Source organism: Labrus bergylta, chromosome 21 (genome assembly GCF_963930695.1).
Source record: "Labrus bergylta chromosome 21, fLabBer1.1, whole genome shotgun sequence".
Taxonomy (NCBI): Eukaryota; Metazoa; Chordata; class Actinopteri; order Labriformes; family Labridae; genus Labrus; species Labrus bergylta.
The window spans coordinates 18118913-18138012 of record NC_089215.1 but is presented as its reverse complement, the minus strand read 5'-3'; the positions used below and the strand labels follow the sequence as shown (position 1 = coordinate 18138012).

At 41.4% G+C, this 19100-nt stretch overlaps 1 protein-coding gene across 2 annotated transcripts; it reads left to right on the top strand.

The window, feature by feature from the left end:
• The first annotated feature begins 13582 nt into the window (after positions 1-13582).
• On the top strand, positions 13583-17865 carry LOC109994830 (tumor necrosis factor receptor superfamily member 5-like). 2 transcript variants are annotated; one of them, XM_065949821.1, is made up of 11 exons: positions 13588-13617; positions 15210-15303; positions 15428-15585; positions 15830-15923; positions 16196-16321; positions 16541-16696; positions 16877-16964; positions 17036-17217; positions 17322-17350; positions 17435-17500; positions 17611-17865. In XM_065949821.1, the coding sequence occupies exons 3-11, from the start codon at positions 15520-15522 to the stop codon at positions 17668-17670; spliced, it is 867 nt and encodes a 288-aa protein (XP_065805893.1). In that variant the 5' UTR covers positions 13588-13617; positions 15210-15303; positions 15428-15519; the 3' UTR covers positions 17671-17865. The 2 variants fall into 2 exon arrangements, with proteins under 2 accessions (XP_065805892.1, XP_065805893.1); XM_065949820.1 differs by having other exon boundaries at positions 13583-13617; positions 17322-17500.
• The last annotated feature ends 1235 nt before the right edge of the window (positions 17866-19100 follow it).

Below are 19100 nucleotides of genomic sequence, written 5' to 3'. Positions count from 1 at the left end.
ACTTCTTCAGCTGCCGCAGGAAGTACATTCTCTGCTTTCCTTTCTTAATGAGGGAGGTGATGTTCAGCTCCCACTTGACGTCCTGAGTGATGATGGTCCCCAGGAAGCGGAAAGACTCCACAGTAGACACGGTGGATTCATCAATGGTGATGGGGCTGGGGGCGGCTGCAGGCAAAGGGAGGTAATGATATGCAGTAGTACAAAATGTTATGACAGATTTTTTAAAAATGGCATTTCTGAAGTCTAATGTCTGACCTGGCTACATTTTAAACTAAAGCGTCTTTTTTAACACAAAAGTTTAGAACTAGTGTTTTAATTAAACCTCTGATTGAGCTTCAACTTTGTGAGTGCATTAAAAAAAGACCTTAGGTTCAGTCAACATGGACATAAACAACCTTCAACAGTGCAGCTGCTGCAGCCAGAGCGTGCTCCCTGATGACGTCATGTTAGTAGTAAAACCTCAAAGTCTTTATGAATGAAAACACCTCTCGCCGGGTGCGGTGGCGCGCGCCTGTAATCCAAGTTACCGGGAGGCTGAGGCTGGAGGATCGCTTGAGCTCAGGAGCTCTGAGCTGCAGCGGACTATGTCGATCGGGTGTCCACACTAAGTTCGGTATCGATATGGTGCTCCTGGGGGAGCCCGGGACCACCAGGTCGTCTAAAGAGGGGTACACCGGCCCAGGTCGGAAACGGAGCAGGTCAAAGTCCCCGTGCCGCTCAGTAGTGGGATCGCGCCTGTGAATAGACGTTGGAGTGCAGCCTGAGTAATACAGCGAGACCCAGTCTTTTGACACTCTGCATACTGACAAACAAACACACGATCAACAACAACAGTGTCTACATGTTACAACAGCGTCAGCAGCACTGCTTCTGCTGCTCCTTGTTTCCATCTAAACCTGCACAAAGCTGCTGTGTTTGTTTGTCCTACAGCGCCTCCACCTGGTGGAGAGGAGCAATGACCATCAGTCAATCACACAGAACACATCCTCTAAAATAACAGAGTCTTTCATATAATGAAAGAAGTTCATGGAGAGGTTAAAATCCACCATGAATGACCATCACACACAAGAACTGTATACTTCTAAAGTAGAAAGAAACTCTTGCCCTTCAGCCACTCCACAAATGGAGGTCGGTGATCCAAAAGAAGGACTTCACATCTACAACAAATAAAATTCAGTGGATACCTTCTTCAAGACAGGAACCAAGTTGTTTACTTCTGTTTTAGTTCTCTGGAGGTCTGAACAAAAAAAACAAGACAGTAAATAAACAAAATGAGAATCATTCTTGACTTGTTGTTAGGTGGGGGTTGTTTCTGTATTAAATGGACAATGATGAAATCGTGAAACAGACTGTGGATCATCTTAGATTTATTCAGCCATGGTTCAGCCAGACAACACAGAAACACAACGCACATGGCTGACAAAGTGCAGACCATTGCTGACCCATGCTGACCAAGATCTCACAATCATTGACAAACATTAGTAAAGTGGCCATCATGGGCAGAGTGGCAATGTCTTCATCTTCACAGTGTTGCTTATATTCTGCTAGAAGGTACAGCCCACAAATTCCTGGCTGCTTCAGTTCATCTCTAAAAGGCTAGAAGAAGACATCATCTTGACTCATAAATATCAGACATTTACATTTCTTCAGTCTCAGAGTCACATTTCCTTTTCAGCTCACAACAGACACTTGGCTCCAAACCAAATATAACTCTGCTGCTATGAGGTCTCTTACACATATGTATTACAGCTTCACAAACCTAAAAGAAGAATTACTCTTAGATGGTTGACACAATTTAGAGATATAGCCACAAAATTAAAAAGATGAATGAATTCATGAAAATATGTACTAAAACAAGTTGCACTTATTCATATCTGTTCCCAACAGAATTCACATTGCTGTCTTTCTCAATCATTTCATGTATTATAATCTGTTGATTGTTCATCCTTCAGACGTTCCTGCTCTGTGCATGTTGAGATCTCACAGTGAAGACATCTGTTCTGTGATCATGACTTTGAGATGAGCCCTGAATGTAGGATGGTGCTCTGTTGAACTCATCCTCTGGATCTCTGCGTCTTTTAGTTGCAGCTTCTCCAGCATGCAGCATGGTTTGTCCAGGAGCGTCTCTCTGTGGTCACTGTGGAGTACTGCAGGACAGCAACACACAGGCAAAGGGAGGTTATGATATGTAGTAGTACAAAATGTTAATAAAGATTTAAAAGGTACACAGAGCCCTGAGAAAGATAAACCTCTGCAAGGCAGCAGGACCAGACAACATCCCTGGGCAGGCCCTCAGAGCATGTGCTGACGAGCTGGCTGATGTTCTCACCTCCATCTTCAACCTTTCCTTCAGCCAGAGCATCGTTCCCTCATGCTTCAAGACCTCAACCATTGTCCCCCTTGTGGTGGAATTTCTGTAGTTACTTAAATTATAATGTACAGAAGTCATTAGGTTTATTCACTGTTCTCTAATGTCAATCAGACCTGACAGAGTTCAGCTGTGATTAGAACACCAAGGACAGCTTAGAGAGTGTCAACTGTTTTTCCTGATATCTGCAAGGATGTTTGGTAGACTTGTTGTCTGCTCCAGTGTTATTGACGTCACAGATTAGTCTAGGTGGGTCAACGTGACACGACCCTGATAATGATAATGTCTTTTGGGATATATGCAATTTCTTTCAAAAAGTTCTGCAGATGTGATTGAGCAAGACATGAGTACAGAAGTGTGATGTTGAATCATGTCTCCTCATGAGTATTCTTCTTCTGTATAAACTTTCATCAACGTAAGCCATCTGATGTCAACTGAGTCTTATTGTATGAAGTCAAGTCTTAGTAATTTCCTCGATACATCTTCCCAAGAAGAGCCCGCCCACCTGCCTGAATGACTACAGGCCAGATGCACTCACTCCAATCATCACAAAGTGTTTCGAGAGAGTGGTAGTAGCCCACATCCAGAGCAGCATACCGGACAATCTGGACCCCCTGCAGTATGCCTACCGGCCCAACAGATCCACCTCAGATGCCATCGCTGCTGCACTCCACTAGTCTCTCTCGCACCTGGAAATCAAAGACTCCTACACCAGGATACTCTGTGTTGACTACAGCTCCGCTTTCAACGTGGTCATCCCCCACAAACTCACCCACAAACTGTCTACACTTGGCCTGCACCCCGCCCTCTGTGACTGGCTCCTAGACTTCTTGACTGGCAGGCCCCAGTCTGTCAGGATTGGTAATAGGACTTCAGCCAGCATTATTACAAACATTGGCACTCCACAGGGATGCGTCCTCAGCCCCATCCTCTACACCCTGTTCACCCACGACTGTGTCGCCTCCCACAAAGACAACATCCTCCTGAAGTTCACGAATGACACCGCAGTGATAGGATGTATCACTGGCGGGGACGAAGCGGCCTACAGGAGGGAGGTGGCCAGCCTGGTGTCATGGTGTGATGACAACAACCTCACCCTCAACGCGGACAAGACGAAGGAGACAGTAGTGGACATGAGAAAGGAGAGGAGACCTCATCGGCCACTGTTCATCCGGGAACTTGAGGTGGAGCGGGTGAGCAGCTTTAAATACCTGGGCGTCCACATCAGTGAGGACCTCACTTGGACACTCAACACCACACAGCTCGTCAAGAAGGCACGACAGTGGCTGTACTTTCTGAGGAGGCTGAGGAAGTTTGGTATGTCCCCCAAGATCCTTGTCAACTTCTACAGCTGCATTATTGAGAGCATCTTGACCAGCTGTATCACCGTGTGGTACGGCAGCACCACTGCTATGGACCACAGACGCCTGCAGAGAGTGGTGAAGACTGCTGAGAGGATCACTAAGACTCCACTGCCCTCTCTGCAGAGCATCTACCACCGCAGAGTCCACAGGAGAGCTGCCTCCATCCTCAAAGACCCCACCCACCCCCAGCACGGACTGTTCATACTCCTACCCTCAGGCCGGAGGAACAGAACTGTTAAATGCAGGACCTCCAGACTCAAGAACTCTTTCTTTCCCACTGCCGTCCGACTCCTAAACAACTGACAGGAGTGTAACAATCACAAACTACATCATGCTCAATTTGCACATATTACACTCATTTTCTGCACAGTTTAAATTTTCTATTCACACTCTACTGCCTTAAAATTACCTTATTTTTTGTTTTGTATATTTTGTATATTTGTATATATTATTATTGTTTTTATTATTATTATTATTTGCATCCAAACATTTTATGTTTAATTTTAATATTTTATTGTTGACATTCATTGTGGACAGCAAAGACATAATTTCATTGTACAGGGAAACATGTTTCCTACTGTCCACACGACAATAAACATTTTGAATTGAATTGAATTGAAAAAATGAGGCATTTCTGAAGTCTAATGTCTGACCTGGCGATATTTAAAACTAAAGTGTCTTTTTATCACAAAAGTTTAGAACTAGTGTTTTAATTAAACCTCTGATTGAGCTTCAACTTTGTGAGTGCATTAAAAAAAGACCTTAGGTTCAGTCAACATGGACATAAACAACCTTCAACAGTGCAGCTTCTGCAGCCAGAGTGCTCCCTGATGACGTCATGTTAGTAGTAAAACCTCAAAGTCTTTATGAATGAAGACACCTCTCGCCGGGTGCGGTGGCGCGCGCCTGTAATCCAAGTTACCGGGAGGCTGAGGCTGGAGGATCGTTTGAGCTCAGGAGCTCTGAGCTGCAGCGGACTATGTCGATCGGGTGTCCACACTAAGTTCGGTATCGATATGGTGCTCCTGGGGGAGCCCGGGACCACCAGGTCGTCTAAAGAGGGGTACACCGGCCCAGGTCGGAAACGGAGCAGGTCAAAGCCCCCGTGCCGCTCAGTAGTGGGATCGCGCCTGTGAATAGACGTTGGAGTGCAGCCTGAGTAATACAGCGAGACCCAGTCTTTTGACACTCTGCATACTGACAAACAAACACACGATCAACAACAACAGTGTCTACATGTTACAACAGCGTCAGCAGCACTGCTTCTGCTGCTTCTTGTTTCCATCTAAACCTGAACAAAGCTGCTGTGTTTGTTTGTCCTACAGCGCCTCCACCTGGTGGAGAGGAGCAATGACCATCAGTCAATCACACAGAACACATCCTCTAAAATAACAGTTTTTCATTTGATGAAAGAAGTTCATGGAGAGGTTAAAATCCACCATGAATGACCATCACACACAAGAACTGTATACTTCTAAAGTAGAAGGAAACTCTTGCCCTTCAGCCACTCCACAAATGGAGGTCAGTGCTCAGAGAAGAAATTAAGACATAAATAATTAAATAAATAATAAATAATAAAAAATAATTCAGTGGATACCTTCTTCAAGTCAGGAACCAAGTTGTCTACTTCTGTTTTAGTTCTCTGGTGGTCTGAACAAAAATAAGACCTTATGAGTAAACATCAAAATAATTGACTCTTTTTTCAGCTGGTGTGATGCAAACTTTTTCAAATTGAATGTTGGAAAAATAAAGGAACTTATGAAAGATTTCAGAAGAAAAAAGGACGAGGTCTCCCCAGTGATCATTAAGGGTCAGCAGATCGAGACTGTCCAGTTTTATAAATACCTTGGTGTTTTCCTGGACAGTAAATTAAACTGGAAAAAGAATACTGATGCTGTTTTCAAGAAGGCAGTCAATACTTTTCATCTTAAGGAAGCTGAGATACTTTGAAATTAGCAAGAATCTTCTTTATATTTTTTATCAGGGAATCTTGGCTAGTGTCCTCTTATATGCTGTGCTGTGTTGGCAGCATCTGTGTGGATGATAAAAACAGGATGAATAAACTGATTAAAAAAGCTGACTCTGTGATTGGCATTACCCCAGACTCACTTGAGATCACTGTTGATAAGAGAATGAGGACCAAACTTAAGACCGAAAGCATTATAAATATTGGTGATGGTTGGGGGATCCCGCTATATTACAACCCAAGCATAGCATGTGTGTCACTCAATGAGACTCATTCAAGTTTACTTTTTGTCTGTTTATTGAACATAAAGTGATACTCAGTGCTCTCTGGTTCAATAGCTGTATGTACAAGTGCAGTTTAACTGCATGTTTCCAACCAAGTATACAAATAAATATACAAAAATACAAAATATACAAAAAAAATAGTACATTTAATTGTTACTATCATTATTATTATACATTATAAAAACATATCTCAAGAAAGCAGCAGATGTAAACCCTTTGGTAACTGTGTTTTCTGTTTAAACTATAACCACATTTTGTAAGCACAATGAAAGCACAGCTTATTGGACTCCTTTGTTGTTGGATGCCTAAAACTGTATTTGATGAGAAGTTATCCTTTTCTTTTTACAAACACAATAACCGGTCTTGTAGTAGCTAGTAGCTGAAACTGCTTAGTCTTGATAACGTGTATGTATCTATGAAATAATTTAGAACGGAACCACAGCCATTTTATTTTGACGCACCCGTTTTACTTTGACATCAGCACCGCGAGGAGGACTTCGACTCCTCCTGTTTCTGGGCGACCTGCTGCCTCGTCGAGTCGACTTGGCTTCAGGCACCCAGGCGAGAGCACACAGACGAGAGAGCGCCAGGATGCAGCCATACAGTCTTGCTCTGGCTGCAGCAGCTGCACTGTTGAAGGTTGTTTATGTCCATGTTGACTGAACCTAAGGTCTTTTTTTAATGCACTCACAAAGTTGAAGCTCAATCAGAGGTTTAATTAAAATACTAGTTCTAAACTTTTGTGATAAAAAAGACACTTCAGTTTTAAATCTAGCCAGGTCAGACATTAGACTTTAGAAATGCCTCATTTTTAAACTCTTTAATAACATTTTGTACTACTACATATCATTACCTTCCTTTGCCTGTGTTGCTGTCCTGCAGTACTCCACAGTGACCACAGAGAGACGCTCCTGGACAAACCATGCTGCATGCTGGAGAAGCTGCAACTAAAAGACGCAGAGATCCAGAGGATGAGTTCAACAGAGCACCATCCTACATTCAGGGCTCATCTCAAAGACATGATCACAGAACAGATGTCTTCACTGTGAGATCTCAACATGCACAGAGCAGGAACGTCTGAAGGATGAACAATCAACAGATTATAATGCATGAAATGATTGAGAAAGACAGCAATGTGAATTCTGTAGGGAACTGATATGAATAAGTGCAACTTGTACACCTGAGCTTTCAGGGTGGGAGAAGACTCAGTTATGTTTTGTGGTCTCTAACTTTGGCAAAATGTGACAGAGCTGCCTCTAGTTCTAAGAGTGACCAGTTCACCAAACCAAAGGTTTTTGGATGTGAATGTGATATAGGTATCATTTGCTTTGGATGGTCCACAACTTTTTTCTTGACAAGTCAAGAATGGTTCTAGTTTATTGATTTATTCATAATGTCTTATTTTGTGTCCACACCTCCAGAGAACTAAAACAGAAGCAGACAACTTGGTTCCTGTCTTGAAGAAGGTATCCACTGAATTATTTTTTGTATGTCTCAAGTTCTTCTCTGAAAGCATCGACCTCCATTTGTGGAGTGGCTGAAGGGCAAGAGTTTCCTTCTACTTTAAAAGTATACAGTTCTTGTGTGTGATGGTCATTCATGGTGGATTTTAACCTCTCCATGAACTTCTTTCATCAAATGAAAAACTCTGTTATTTTCGAGGATGTGTTCTGTGTGATTGACTGATGGTCATTGCTCCTCTCCACCAGGTGGAGGCGCTGTAGGACAAACAAACACAGCAGCTTTGTTCAGGTTTAGATGGAAACAAGAAGCAGCAGAAGCAGTGCTGCTGACGCTGTTGTAACATGTAGACACTGTTGTTGTTGATCGTGTGTTTGTTTGTCAGTATGCAGAGTGTCAAAAGACTGGGTCTCGCTGTATTACTCAGGCTGCACTCCAACGTCTATTCACAGGCGCGATCCCACTACTGAGCGGCACGGGGGCTTTGACCTGCTCCGTTTCCGACCTGGGCCGGTGCACCCCTCTTTAGACGACCTGGTGGTCCCGGGCTCCCCCAGGAACACCATATTGATACCGAACTTAGTGTGGACACCCGATCGACATAGTCCGCTGCAGCTCAGAGCTCCTGAGCTCAAACGATCCTCCAGCCTCAGCCTCCCGGTAACTTGGTTTACAGGCGCGCGCCACCGCACCCGGCGAGAGGTGTGTTCATTCATAAAGACTTTGAGGTTTTACTATTAACATGACGTCATCAGGGAGCAAGCTCTGGCTGCAGCAGCTGCACTGTTGAAGGTTGTTTATGTCCATGTTGACTGAACCTAAGGTCTTTTTTTAATGCACTCACAAAGTTGAAGCTCAATCAGAGGTTTAATTAAAACACTAGTTCTAAACTTTTCTGATAAAAAAAACACTTTTCAAGTGAAGCCAGGTCAGACGTTAGACTTCAGAAATGCAAAAAATAGCCTAGGATAAATAAGAATATATTGCAGAGGCACTCAAGGTGGAATGGCACTTCCTAATTTCATGCACTATTACTGGTCAGCCAATATCAGAGATTTGTCAGAGCCACCACCCTCTGCACAGCACCTTCAGCAGGCAGAGGAATGAGTTCAGTGGCAGACTGCTGTCACAATCCTGTTCCACAGACAGTCTTAAGAACTCTTTTGTCCCCCTGGCCATACGTCTGTACAACACCTCACGGTTATGGACAGGGGAAAGCACACACTTGGACTAAAATCTTCCTTTTTCCATTTCCCATCTGCACAGCTGTCCCAAGAGTCAGCCTCTAGTTGGACACTTTAATGATCACCTCAATTACTTAAATAGCACCTTTAATTTAATGTTTGCACTGCCCGTTATTTAATATCTGTTTTTGATAACTTGGCACTATCTGCTTTTTTAAACATTGCTGTACATATATAAACAACACAACTTCAGAAGGTCAACACTTTTTATTATTTTATATTCAGGTCTAAATACAGATTTTTTTCCCTCAACTGTTTATAGGTTCTTGTTTAAATTGCACATATATATTTTATCCCTGCACAGGTTATGTACATTTCTTGTATGAATCTGTTTTTAATTGCACAGTTTAAGTTTGTTTCATCTAGAGGTATTCTTTAAATCTTTTTTTGGATTAATATATATGTATGGGGGGGGGTTCGGTTTTGCGGTTTAATTTGTAACAAATGTTTCATGTCATGTACGTCTGTAACCTGCTACTGGATGCTTTGAATTTCCCTCGGGATCAATACAGTATCTATCTATCTATCTCTTGGACGAGGAGTGAGGTCACTAACCCCAGCTGGACGGTTTTGGAGGCATCATCCATTGGATCTTCCTCTTTGATGGCTTCACTCTGTTCTAAACTCCAATTTAAGCAACCAATGCCAGTCTTTACGTCAAATCCTAATGTTATTCATTCAGTTAAAATTTGGAACCAATTTAGACGTTCCTTTAACCTTCATGATATGTCACATGCTGCTCCATTATCTAAAGATCATATGTTTGCTCCATCTCTAATGGATGAGGCTTTTGATACACGGTCAAATCTGGGAATAAGCACATTAGATGACCTCTATATTTATAACACGTTTGCATCTTTTGATCAGTTATCAAATAAGTTTAAGATTCACAAGTCACATTTTTACAGCTATTTGCAACTCAGGAATTTTGTGTCATCTAACTCTTATTACTTCCCTCAATGCCCGCCGGTTTCCCTGCTAAATTCAATTTTGAAATGTAAAATGGACACCAAACATATTATAAGCAAGATTTATACATTGCTCAACTCACACAATGTTACTGGTTTGGAGAGCCTTAAGAATAAGTGGGAGGCGGACCTGGGTGAGGTAATTGCAGAGGCAGTTTGGCATCAAGTCATACAAAGGATTTATTCCTCCTCGATATGTCTTCGGCACGCTGTAATTCAGTTTAAAGTTGTACATCGTTTGCATTGGTCTAAAGGTAAACTAGCTAAGTTTAAAACAGATCTTGACCCAACATGTGATTGTTGTAAACAGGCTCCTGCCACTTTGTTACATATGTTCTAGACAGGCCCAAAACTTTTTGGTTTCTGCTGCTCTCTTTTTGAGACCTTTTCAAGAATATGTGGGACAACGGTCGACCCCTCTCCACTGATCTACAATTCTACAGTTCTGCAATTCACTTAGCAGACGCTTTTATCCAAAGCGACGTACATCAGAGAGTAAGTACAACACAAGCAAGGATCTAGAAAAAAAGGGAACAATGTCAGTCAGAGCAAACGATCAGCTTTGAGTCCGATTGGACACACAGGTGCTGACAGGCATTGCACAGAGGCAAAGCACAACATTGATGGCCGTTCTTGAGAGCTCTAATCAGTATAGAAACCATCTTATAAGTCATCGTTATCAAACAAAAACAATCATCACAAACATAATTATCATCAATGATATCGAGACCATCATCATTAAGTTAGTAGGTATTTATGAAAGAGCTGGGTCTTTAGCTTTTTCTGAAAAGTGCAGAGGGACTCTGCAGATCGAATGGAGTTTGGAAGTTCATTCTACCACCAGGGGGCAACAGAGGAGAAGAGTCTAGTCAGAGACTTAGGACCCTGTTGTGAAGGTTGGATCAGACATTGGCAAAGCGTAGTGGGCGGGAGGGAGTATAGACCTGGATGAGAGAGTTAAAGTAAGGAGGAGCCGTTTTTGTCACTGTTTTGTAAGTGAGCAGCAGAGTTTTAAATTTGATGCGAGCAGTAACTGGGAGCCAGTGTAAGGCGATGAACAGCGGAGTGACGTGCTCTTTTAGGAAGGTTGAAGACCAGTCGTGCTGCTGCATTTTGTATCATTTGCAGAGGTTTGATAGTGCATGTAGGAAGACCTGCCAGTAGAGAGTTGCAATAGTCGATGCGTGATATCACAAGAGCCTGTACCAGGAACTGTGTAGCGTGTTCTGACCGGTAAGGTCTGATCTTCCTGATGTTGTACAGGGCAAATCGACATGACCGGGCAATCGAGGTTACTTGAACCTTAAAAGTTAGCTGGTCATCAATCATGACACCCAGGTTCCGGGCAGACTTTGCCGGCATGAGTTTGGTTGTTCCAAGCTGGATATTGATCTGTGGTTGCATAGAGGGACTGGCTGGGATGACAAGGAGCTCAGTCTTTGAAAGATTGAGTTGAAGGTGCCGTTCATTCATCCATTTAGAGATATCAGCAAGGCATGATGAGATTCTTGCAAAGACTGTATCATCATCTGGTGGGAATGACAGGAAGAGCTGGGTATCATCAGCATAGCAGTGGTATGAGAAGCCACGAGAGCAGATTATTGAACCAAGTGAGCTTGTATATATGGAGAAGAGAAGGGGACCAAGCACTGACCCTTGAGGTACCCCTGTGGATAAGCTGTGCGCTTTGGACACTTCTCCCTCCCACGACACTCTAAAGGATCGCCCAGAGAGGTAGGACAGGAACCAGCAGAGGGCAGATCCTGAGATGCCAAGTTCAGAGAGCGTGGATAGGAGAATTTGATGGTTGACTGTGTCAAAGGCAGCAGACAGGTCTAGCAGTAATAGAACTGAGGACTGACCCGCAGCTCGATTCTGTGACTGACAGTAGTGCAGTTTCAGTAGAGTGGCCCTGCTTAAAGCTTGACTGATTTGGGTCAAACAGATCATTTCTGGACAGGAACTCAGAGACTTGCTTAAAGACTGTGCGCTCAAGTATTTTTGACAGAAAGGGCAGAAGAGAAAACAATCTGTAGTTTTCAACCTGGGCTGGGTTTAGTGTGGGTTTTTTGAGCAGAGGGGTGACCCGAGCTTGCTTGAATGCGGTGGGGAACACACCCGTTGACAGAGAGGAGTTGATGATATGCTTAAGTGCAACATTAAGCGGAGATGGTCTGCAGGAGGCTTGATGGTATTGGGTTCAGAGGACAGGTGGTGGGTCGAGAGTCTAGCACAAGCTTAGAGACTTCATCCTCAGTCAAAGAGGAGAATGAGTCGAGTGAGGCACTTTTGGTTGGTGCCTTTGGGCTGAGTTGGTCAGGCTCAGAAAACTGGTTACTGATGGTTGCAACCTTTTCAGCAAAATTCGAGGCAAACATGTCTGGTGTGAACAGATCGGAATTTCCAGGTATTAGAAATGAGGATACCTGTACCACCTCCACGTCCAACAGAGCGGGGTGTGTGTGAGAACACTGTGTCAACAGAAAGAGCAGCTGGTGTGACTGTATTTTCTGGGCGGATCCAGGTTTCAGTAAGGGCAAGTGCCTGAATGTCTGACATTTTTGCAAGTGCTTGGATGAATTCAGTTTTATTCACAGCAGATTGACAGTTCCAGAGGCCAAAAGTAAATGAAGGGTGGTAGAAGAGGCTTTCTTAAGCAGAGACAAGTTGTTAAGATTTCGTTGTCTATGACAGATGTGTCTTTTCCTGTTCCCATGAATGACAGAGATTTCTTTGTAGCACATGTTGCGTTTAGCAGATGACCAGAGAAAATAGGCAAATCTGTAGTCGTGGATGCCCGGGCTCTGTGGCCACGCTGAAGCGTCAGGAGCTTTTTATTTTGTTTTTGTTGTTATTTAAAAATGGATGCCACAGCACACCCATGCATTGTGTCAGACGGCCCAAGACCCCGCTGAGGAGAGGTGTGTACTGAATGTATTTTATTTTACACAGGTGTGAAAATAAACCTGCTCCAGCTGGTAACAGAGTCCTTGGTCTTCATCTCATCCACACAGCACAACAGAGAACCTTTCGTAGCACACACAGTGTCAAGCCAGACCGGCTACACCAACAAATCCAACTTAACTCATTAGCCTAAATGTTTTGGCTGAATGGAAAAAAGTATAATAAAGAGAGAGAAAGAGACTGGATCCGACCATAATACAGCATGCTGATGATGCTGGCACTGAAAAGCAAAAAAAACTTCACCAAAATCCATGAGGCTTACGGACATCGATTTCACCGTTTCAAATCAAAATGAGACAAGACAAACAAATAAATATATATGTATATATATATATATATATACTGCTATCAAGTGACCTCTCTTTTACACTATGTGGTAAGTTAGGTCACCTGTTGGGCTTCATTTTATTTATTTGAGGAGCCAGGTCGCTTGTTTTGGGCTTGTTTCCATAGAGCTGGTTGCTTGTTTCTCTTGCGAGATCTGGCGCTTTATAGAGAATTATGTCATCTTACTGAAGTTATTTGGGTTTATTACACTCTAAGATTTAGTAATTTTTGTATTTTTGATGAAATTTTGTGTATCAAAATAAATATCTTTTTTTTTTTTAATTTACTCTCAGCTCCATCCACCCGTCTGCAGAGACTGGCTGCAGGACTCTTTCTTTACGCTTTGGAGGATACGACAGCTTTGATATGGCTGGAGTCATGTGTTTCATAAATAAACATGTTCTAATGTAGACAAGTATAAATTCGTCCCACCTGTGTATATTTGACAACATTGCCTGTTTACACGCTGAAGAAGAGCATCTGCTCGAAACGTCCTTGTGGCAATTAAAATAAAAATGTAGTTTGACGTTGAAAAGGAGTTGAGCATGTTTTCTTCATGATTTCTCAGACTGCAGACAGATACTATTGGATGGTTCTACTTTTAATGCTTTTATTTTGAAGGGCTGAAAAACGAAAGTGAAATTGTCAGCGACGCCATTTGGTGCATTAAGGTATGTGTGCCCGTGTTTTTCTTGCCATATTTTATTAAATTAAAGACTAAACAACATTGGAGAACAGTGTAAAAGTGAATCTTCGTTGTTTTAAAGTTAAAACTCTTCTGTGTGAAATGTTATAAATCCTCTAATGATCACTAAATGAACACAGAGGATCCTGAGACACTCAGGCTGTCTGACACTTTAGACTTAATACATGAAAATAACCTCAAACTTCAGGGCAGATATAAGGACTACAACAAGGAGACTCATAGGGAGAAAATGTTGAAGTTATTTCTAAACATGAAGTCTTTGTGACTTCCTGACTGTTGTTGACGAGTCTTGTAATCTTCCAGGAAACACTGCGGTCAAGCCAGCCGCTCCTCAAGTTTACATGGTGAAGTGAGCCGACCCTAAATTTAAAGAGAAAAACATGTAAACAACATGCTGCTTTGTCTTTCTGAGGATGTATTGTTGTTAATTCGGTGTCTGTTTTGACGTAATGTTGATAAAGTGACGATAAATACGATCGCGAGTCCGTATATTGTGTTTTATTTTGAAATTGAACTTTCAAATTTCACTACCAAATCTACATTAACTAATTAACGGAAAATAAATTCCATACATCGATAAAAGAAAACAAATCAGGTGAACATAGAAATAGCTCAGGCAAGGCAAGAAACATTTAAAGAGCAAGACTTTAGATATATCCAAATCAAGTTTTTTGGCCTTTCTATTCTATTTTCCATATATTTTATAAATTAGTATAAATTTACCCAAAATTATAACAAGGTTAACAATGTCTGAATATAATAGAGGATATCTTTGTCAGAAAATGTAGGAATGTTATCAATCTTTAAAGACAACCAGCTGTGGATATCAGCCCAAAATGTTTTACTGTATGAGCAGTCAACAAGTAAATGTTCCAAGGTTCCTACCTCTGAGGAGCAAAAAGCACAGGGATCTACTTCAAAATGGAGCCTTTTGTGTAAAAAATCACAAACTGGGTCGATTCTACATGCAACTTTAAAATGTGTTTCTTTGAGCGTAGGAGTAACTGGACATGACAGATTAAAAAGAAAAACACAATTTTCTCAAGGTCTCTTGTTTTTCTGTTTAAAGACTGTTTCACCGTCTATCAAACAGATCAACTTCACCAACTTTTAAACAAGGCAAGAAAGGTACACACAGAGAATATGACATGTTACTTTAGATCATTTGTTGTAAATTCTTCAAAGGTAAATAGGTATCCCTCTGTATTCATTGAATGCCAATTTTTCTAACATCATATTTAAACCATTCCCATTTATTCAATGGGGATAAATAACTTTGTAGTTCGACCTTTTTGATTAAGGAGAGGGTCCTTTTGCAAAATCAGTTGCTTTTTAATACACTTGTTACACTTGACTCCAGTATCCTGATAATATCGTATCTTGACTCCAGCATCCTGATAATATCGTATCTTGACTCCAGCATCCTGATAATATCGTATTCATGGTTTGGACTTCACACTGTTTTTACTCTGTGAAATATTAAACAGATTTATCATCATCAGGTAGTATTCATGTACACTTTGTCTTCAGTGAGAACATTTCTCTTTCTCTTCACAGATTCTCCTGATGAACGTCTCCACAGGTCAAACTCTGACATGTGGTCCATACGAGTATGAGACACCTGGTGGATGCTGTGCTGTGTGTCCACATGGTAAGATCCAGTTCATAATTTCCATTTATGTCTGAGACTATTTACACCTGGTGAACAATCTGCATCTGTCATGAAGATGATGATGATGATGATGATGAAGATGGTGATCTCTCTCTGACTGCAGGAAGCTGAAAACACTTTTCTCTGGGAGTGTGTTACCTGTCCTGGTTTGGAGTTACATTTCTCTTGGTCTTAAATCTGCGTTGGTTCAAACAGATGAGGAATCTGTGCTGGTCTTCTGTTACAGAGAGAATGAGACCTGGATCAGCTGCAGTGTTTCTGGTAAATGATCTTATTGAATTATCTGAGCACTGATTCAGGTTTTATAGTTCTCCTCTTCAGCATTTCTATCTGTGTAAATATTTGTTGTGAATGATTCTTCTTCACACAAACAGACAAACTTCAGATGTGAAGATTTGAACTCTTTCCCCCTTCTCTCTTCATGGACTGGATGATGATTTTAGATTTCTCTCTGTATTCATGTACACTTTGTCTTCAGTGAGAACATTTCTCTTTCTCTTCACAGAGTCTCCTGATGAACGTCTCCACAGGTCATACTCTGACATGTCCTCAAAAACAGTATCAGATAAATGATAGATGCTGTCCTATGTGTCCAGCTGGTAAGATCCTCATGAATGTTAAAGAATCTTTAATTAAAGTTTATCAGGTTAGTTTCAATGTCCCTATTTTAAATAAATAACCTGTGACTAACTAAAAACATGCAAAAGCTGTTTAATATTTGTATTGTTTTCAACATATACATTTAAAGAACATTTACCTTTACAATTACCTTTAAACATATTCATTATATATTATCGTCCTCTGTTCCACTTACCGTCTTCCTGTTCCTCCTTTTTTCGCCCACTCCATGTCTTGTTGTTGTTTCAAACAGGAGGTCGAGTTTATGCAGACTGCACAGAGTCCAGAAGTACTGACTGTAAGCCCTGCCCTGAAGGAACCTTTATGGACCATCCGACTTCTCGTCCAGTCTGCTACAACTGTAAAAGCTGTGATGAAGGTAGATCTCTGACATTATTATCAAACTAAATAAAGATCAGAACATGTTACTAAACAGTCTTCACTCTAAAACCAGCTTTCTAACCTTCAGTTAGTTTGAGTTTGAGCCTCAAACACAGAGATGATCATCTGAGTACTTGTTATTTCCTTACACCAAACTGTTCTTCAGTAGAGCAGAAGTACAGTAGTTCATAAATAACCTCTGTGTTTGTGTCGACAGGTTCTGGTCTGAAGATGAAGACGTCGTGTACGATAGTATCAGACACAGTTTGTGAACCTCTGGAAGGATTTTACTGCTCAGACTCTAGAAAGGACGACTGTGTGGAAGCAAGGAAACACAGACGCTGTGAACCAGGAGAATACATCAGAGAACACGGTTAGTTAAACACATTTCACTTCATCACACACAGACAGTTTGAGTTCAATGTGAACTCACAGACTGGGACGCCATTCTTACCCCGTCATTAACACGTATGGTGGACGGTGGTAGAGGGACTGTGTTCATGTCTAAAACAACCTCTGTGAAATAGTCTCATGTGTTCTGTATTTCCTGCAGGAACTTCCTCCACAGACACCGTCTGCTCGATCTGCTCTGATGGAACATTTTCAAACGGGACGTTTCCATCTTGTCAGAATCACACACAGTGAGTGAAGCTTCACATCACACATGGACTCTCCAGATGTTCCTGTAATAACTGTCCCTCTATCATTACAGATGTGAATCAAAGGGTCGAGAGCTGCTGAGAGCAGGAACTGAGACAGAGGACGCTCAGTGTGGAGGACTACTGTTACACAGGACTGTACTGATTAACTTCGTTGTTGTTGTTGTGTTGTCTTTATTCTCTGTACTTTTAGTTTGTTATCTCGCATGGTGGATAATAAGACTTCTAATCTCAGGTAAGGTCTCCACTGTGACAATGAAACATGATCATGTTTATTTTAAAGATATTATGGTCTGTCTCATCATTTATTTGATTTTTATTTCTAATGTCTTATTCCAGAAGTCATAGCAGCAGTACTCTACTACCAGGTATGTTTTAAACTCTCTTTACTTTCAATCTGTTTTATGTTCAATGATTTATTAAAGTCTCTCTTATTAATGTTTTCTGTACAGGAGGGTATGAATTCAGGACAATCATCTCAGCAGAGTCTGATGTCAGATGACTCCAAAGAGTCGAAGGTGAGCCAGCAGAGCTTTGATCAAATGTTCTCTGACTGACTGATCAACTCTGTCCTGTTTTTACAGATTTACTAAATGTTTGATTTAAACTAAATCTCTTTTCTCCTCAGGATGAGACGGTTCAGGATCCTGTTCTGGTCCAGCTGCTGGATCCTGACAAACTTTGTTAATATCTGTTTATATGTATATATGTGTTTATATTGATATTTATATCTATTTTTTTATCTGGTCTCGTTTGGTTTTTCTGAGACGATGATTGGACACAAACACTTTCAACAGCGTTCCATCGGCTCTCTCACCATCAAGTTTCTCTTGCATTTCTTGTTACTATTGTAAAAAGGAATAAATAAAAAGATTTGACTTAATCAGTGTCTGATTCTTGAACAATAACATCAAACTATTGAATATCTGTGCTCTGCTGTCCTCTGGTGGCCAAAAACAGAACTGTTTGAGTGTCTGTTATTTTAACTTCAACACTCTGACCTAAGAGTTCAAATATTTGTAAGTTAAAGGACAGTAAGAACTCTGAGGTCAAAGGTCAAAGGCTCAGTTCTGTTTCTGAAGTAAAGCTCTGTGTTTCATACTTGAATATATCACCTGGAGGAAGAACTCTGAATACTGAACTCTGTCAAATCATCAATCTCATCTTTCATCAAACCTTTCTCTCCTTTGTGTCCTACATAAAAACAGAAAACACTTTAGAGATTAAATATATAAAAAAGTAAGACTTAAATTAAATTGAGCAACACAGATTAATAAGGGTTATAGAGGGAGGAAAAAAAAGAAAGTACAGTATTGTTCACTGTGGATCAGGAGCGCCCTCTGCTGGACAGCCTTCATGATGACACCATATCTAAATGATCCTAATGGCGGTTTCTCCATTAAATATTTTGTCAAATGTTTTGTTTTTATATCAGCACACATATAAAAAAAATCACCAATCCATCTATCTACATTTTCTTCCTTATCAAGGTCGGGTCGCTGTGGCAACAGGCGAAGTACATTTTTATTATTTATTATTTTATTTATTTGCACAGTAAGGGAAAAAAACAAATAACAGAATAGACAACATTTAGTGCAGGAAGAGGCAGAAAACTCAATGAGCTTATTTGAAGCCTCCACCTAAATAATGCTAAAATATTACCAAATTAAAAAAACAACTAAAATAAAATAAAAAAACCCAGACTTCCTTCTCCCCTTCAACATTTTCCAGCTGTTCCCAGGACTGAGGCGTTCCCAGGACTGAAAGGATATCCCTCCAGTGAACTCTGGGTCTACCCCAGGGGGTTCTCCCGGTCGGGCATGCCCGTAAAAACCTCCACAGGGAGGCGTCCAGGAGACCCAATCAGACGCCCGAACCACCTCAACTGTCTCCTTTAGATGTGAAGGAGTAGCAGCCACTTTTTCAGTGACTACCCATAATGCATCTTTTTACAGTCTATGGCGTGACCACAGAGGGTTGGAATGAAGATCGGTAAATCGAGAGCTCTCCCTTGAGTCTCAGTTCCCTCTTCACTACAACAGTTCGGTACAACGCCCCCATATACGCTGAGTCAATCCGTCTGTCAATCTCACGGTCCATCTTACCCTCACTCTTGAA

What these genes read in the sequence shown, in the direction of transcription:
- LOC109994830 (XM_065949820.1), top strand. Translation starts at nt 15,520, where the DNA reads ATGAGGAATCTGTGCTGGTCTTCTGTTACAGAGAGAATGAGACCTGGA. An exon ending in GATCAGCTGCAGTGTTTCTG is followed by an intron (nt 15,586 to 15,829) that starts GTAAATGATCTT and finishes TTCTCTTCACAG; the next exon opens with AGTCTCCTGATGAACGTCTC. An exon ending in TCTTGTCAGAATCACACACA is followed by an intron (nt 16,965 to 17,035) that starts GTGAGTGAAGCT and finishes CTATCATTACAG; the next exon opens with ATGTGAATCAAAGGGTCGAG.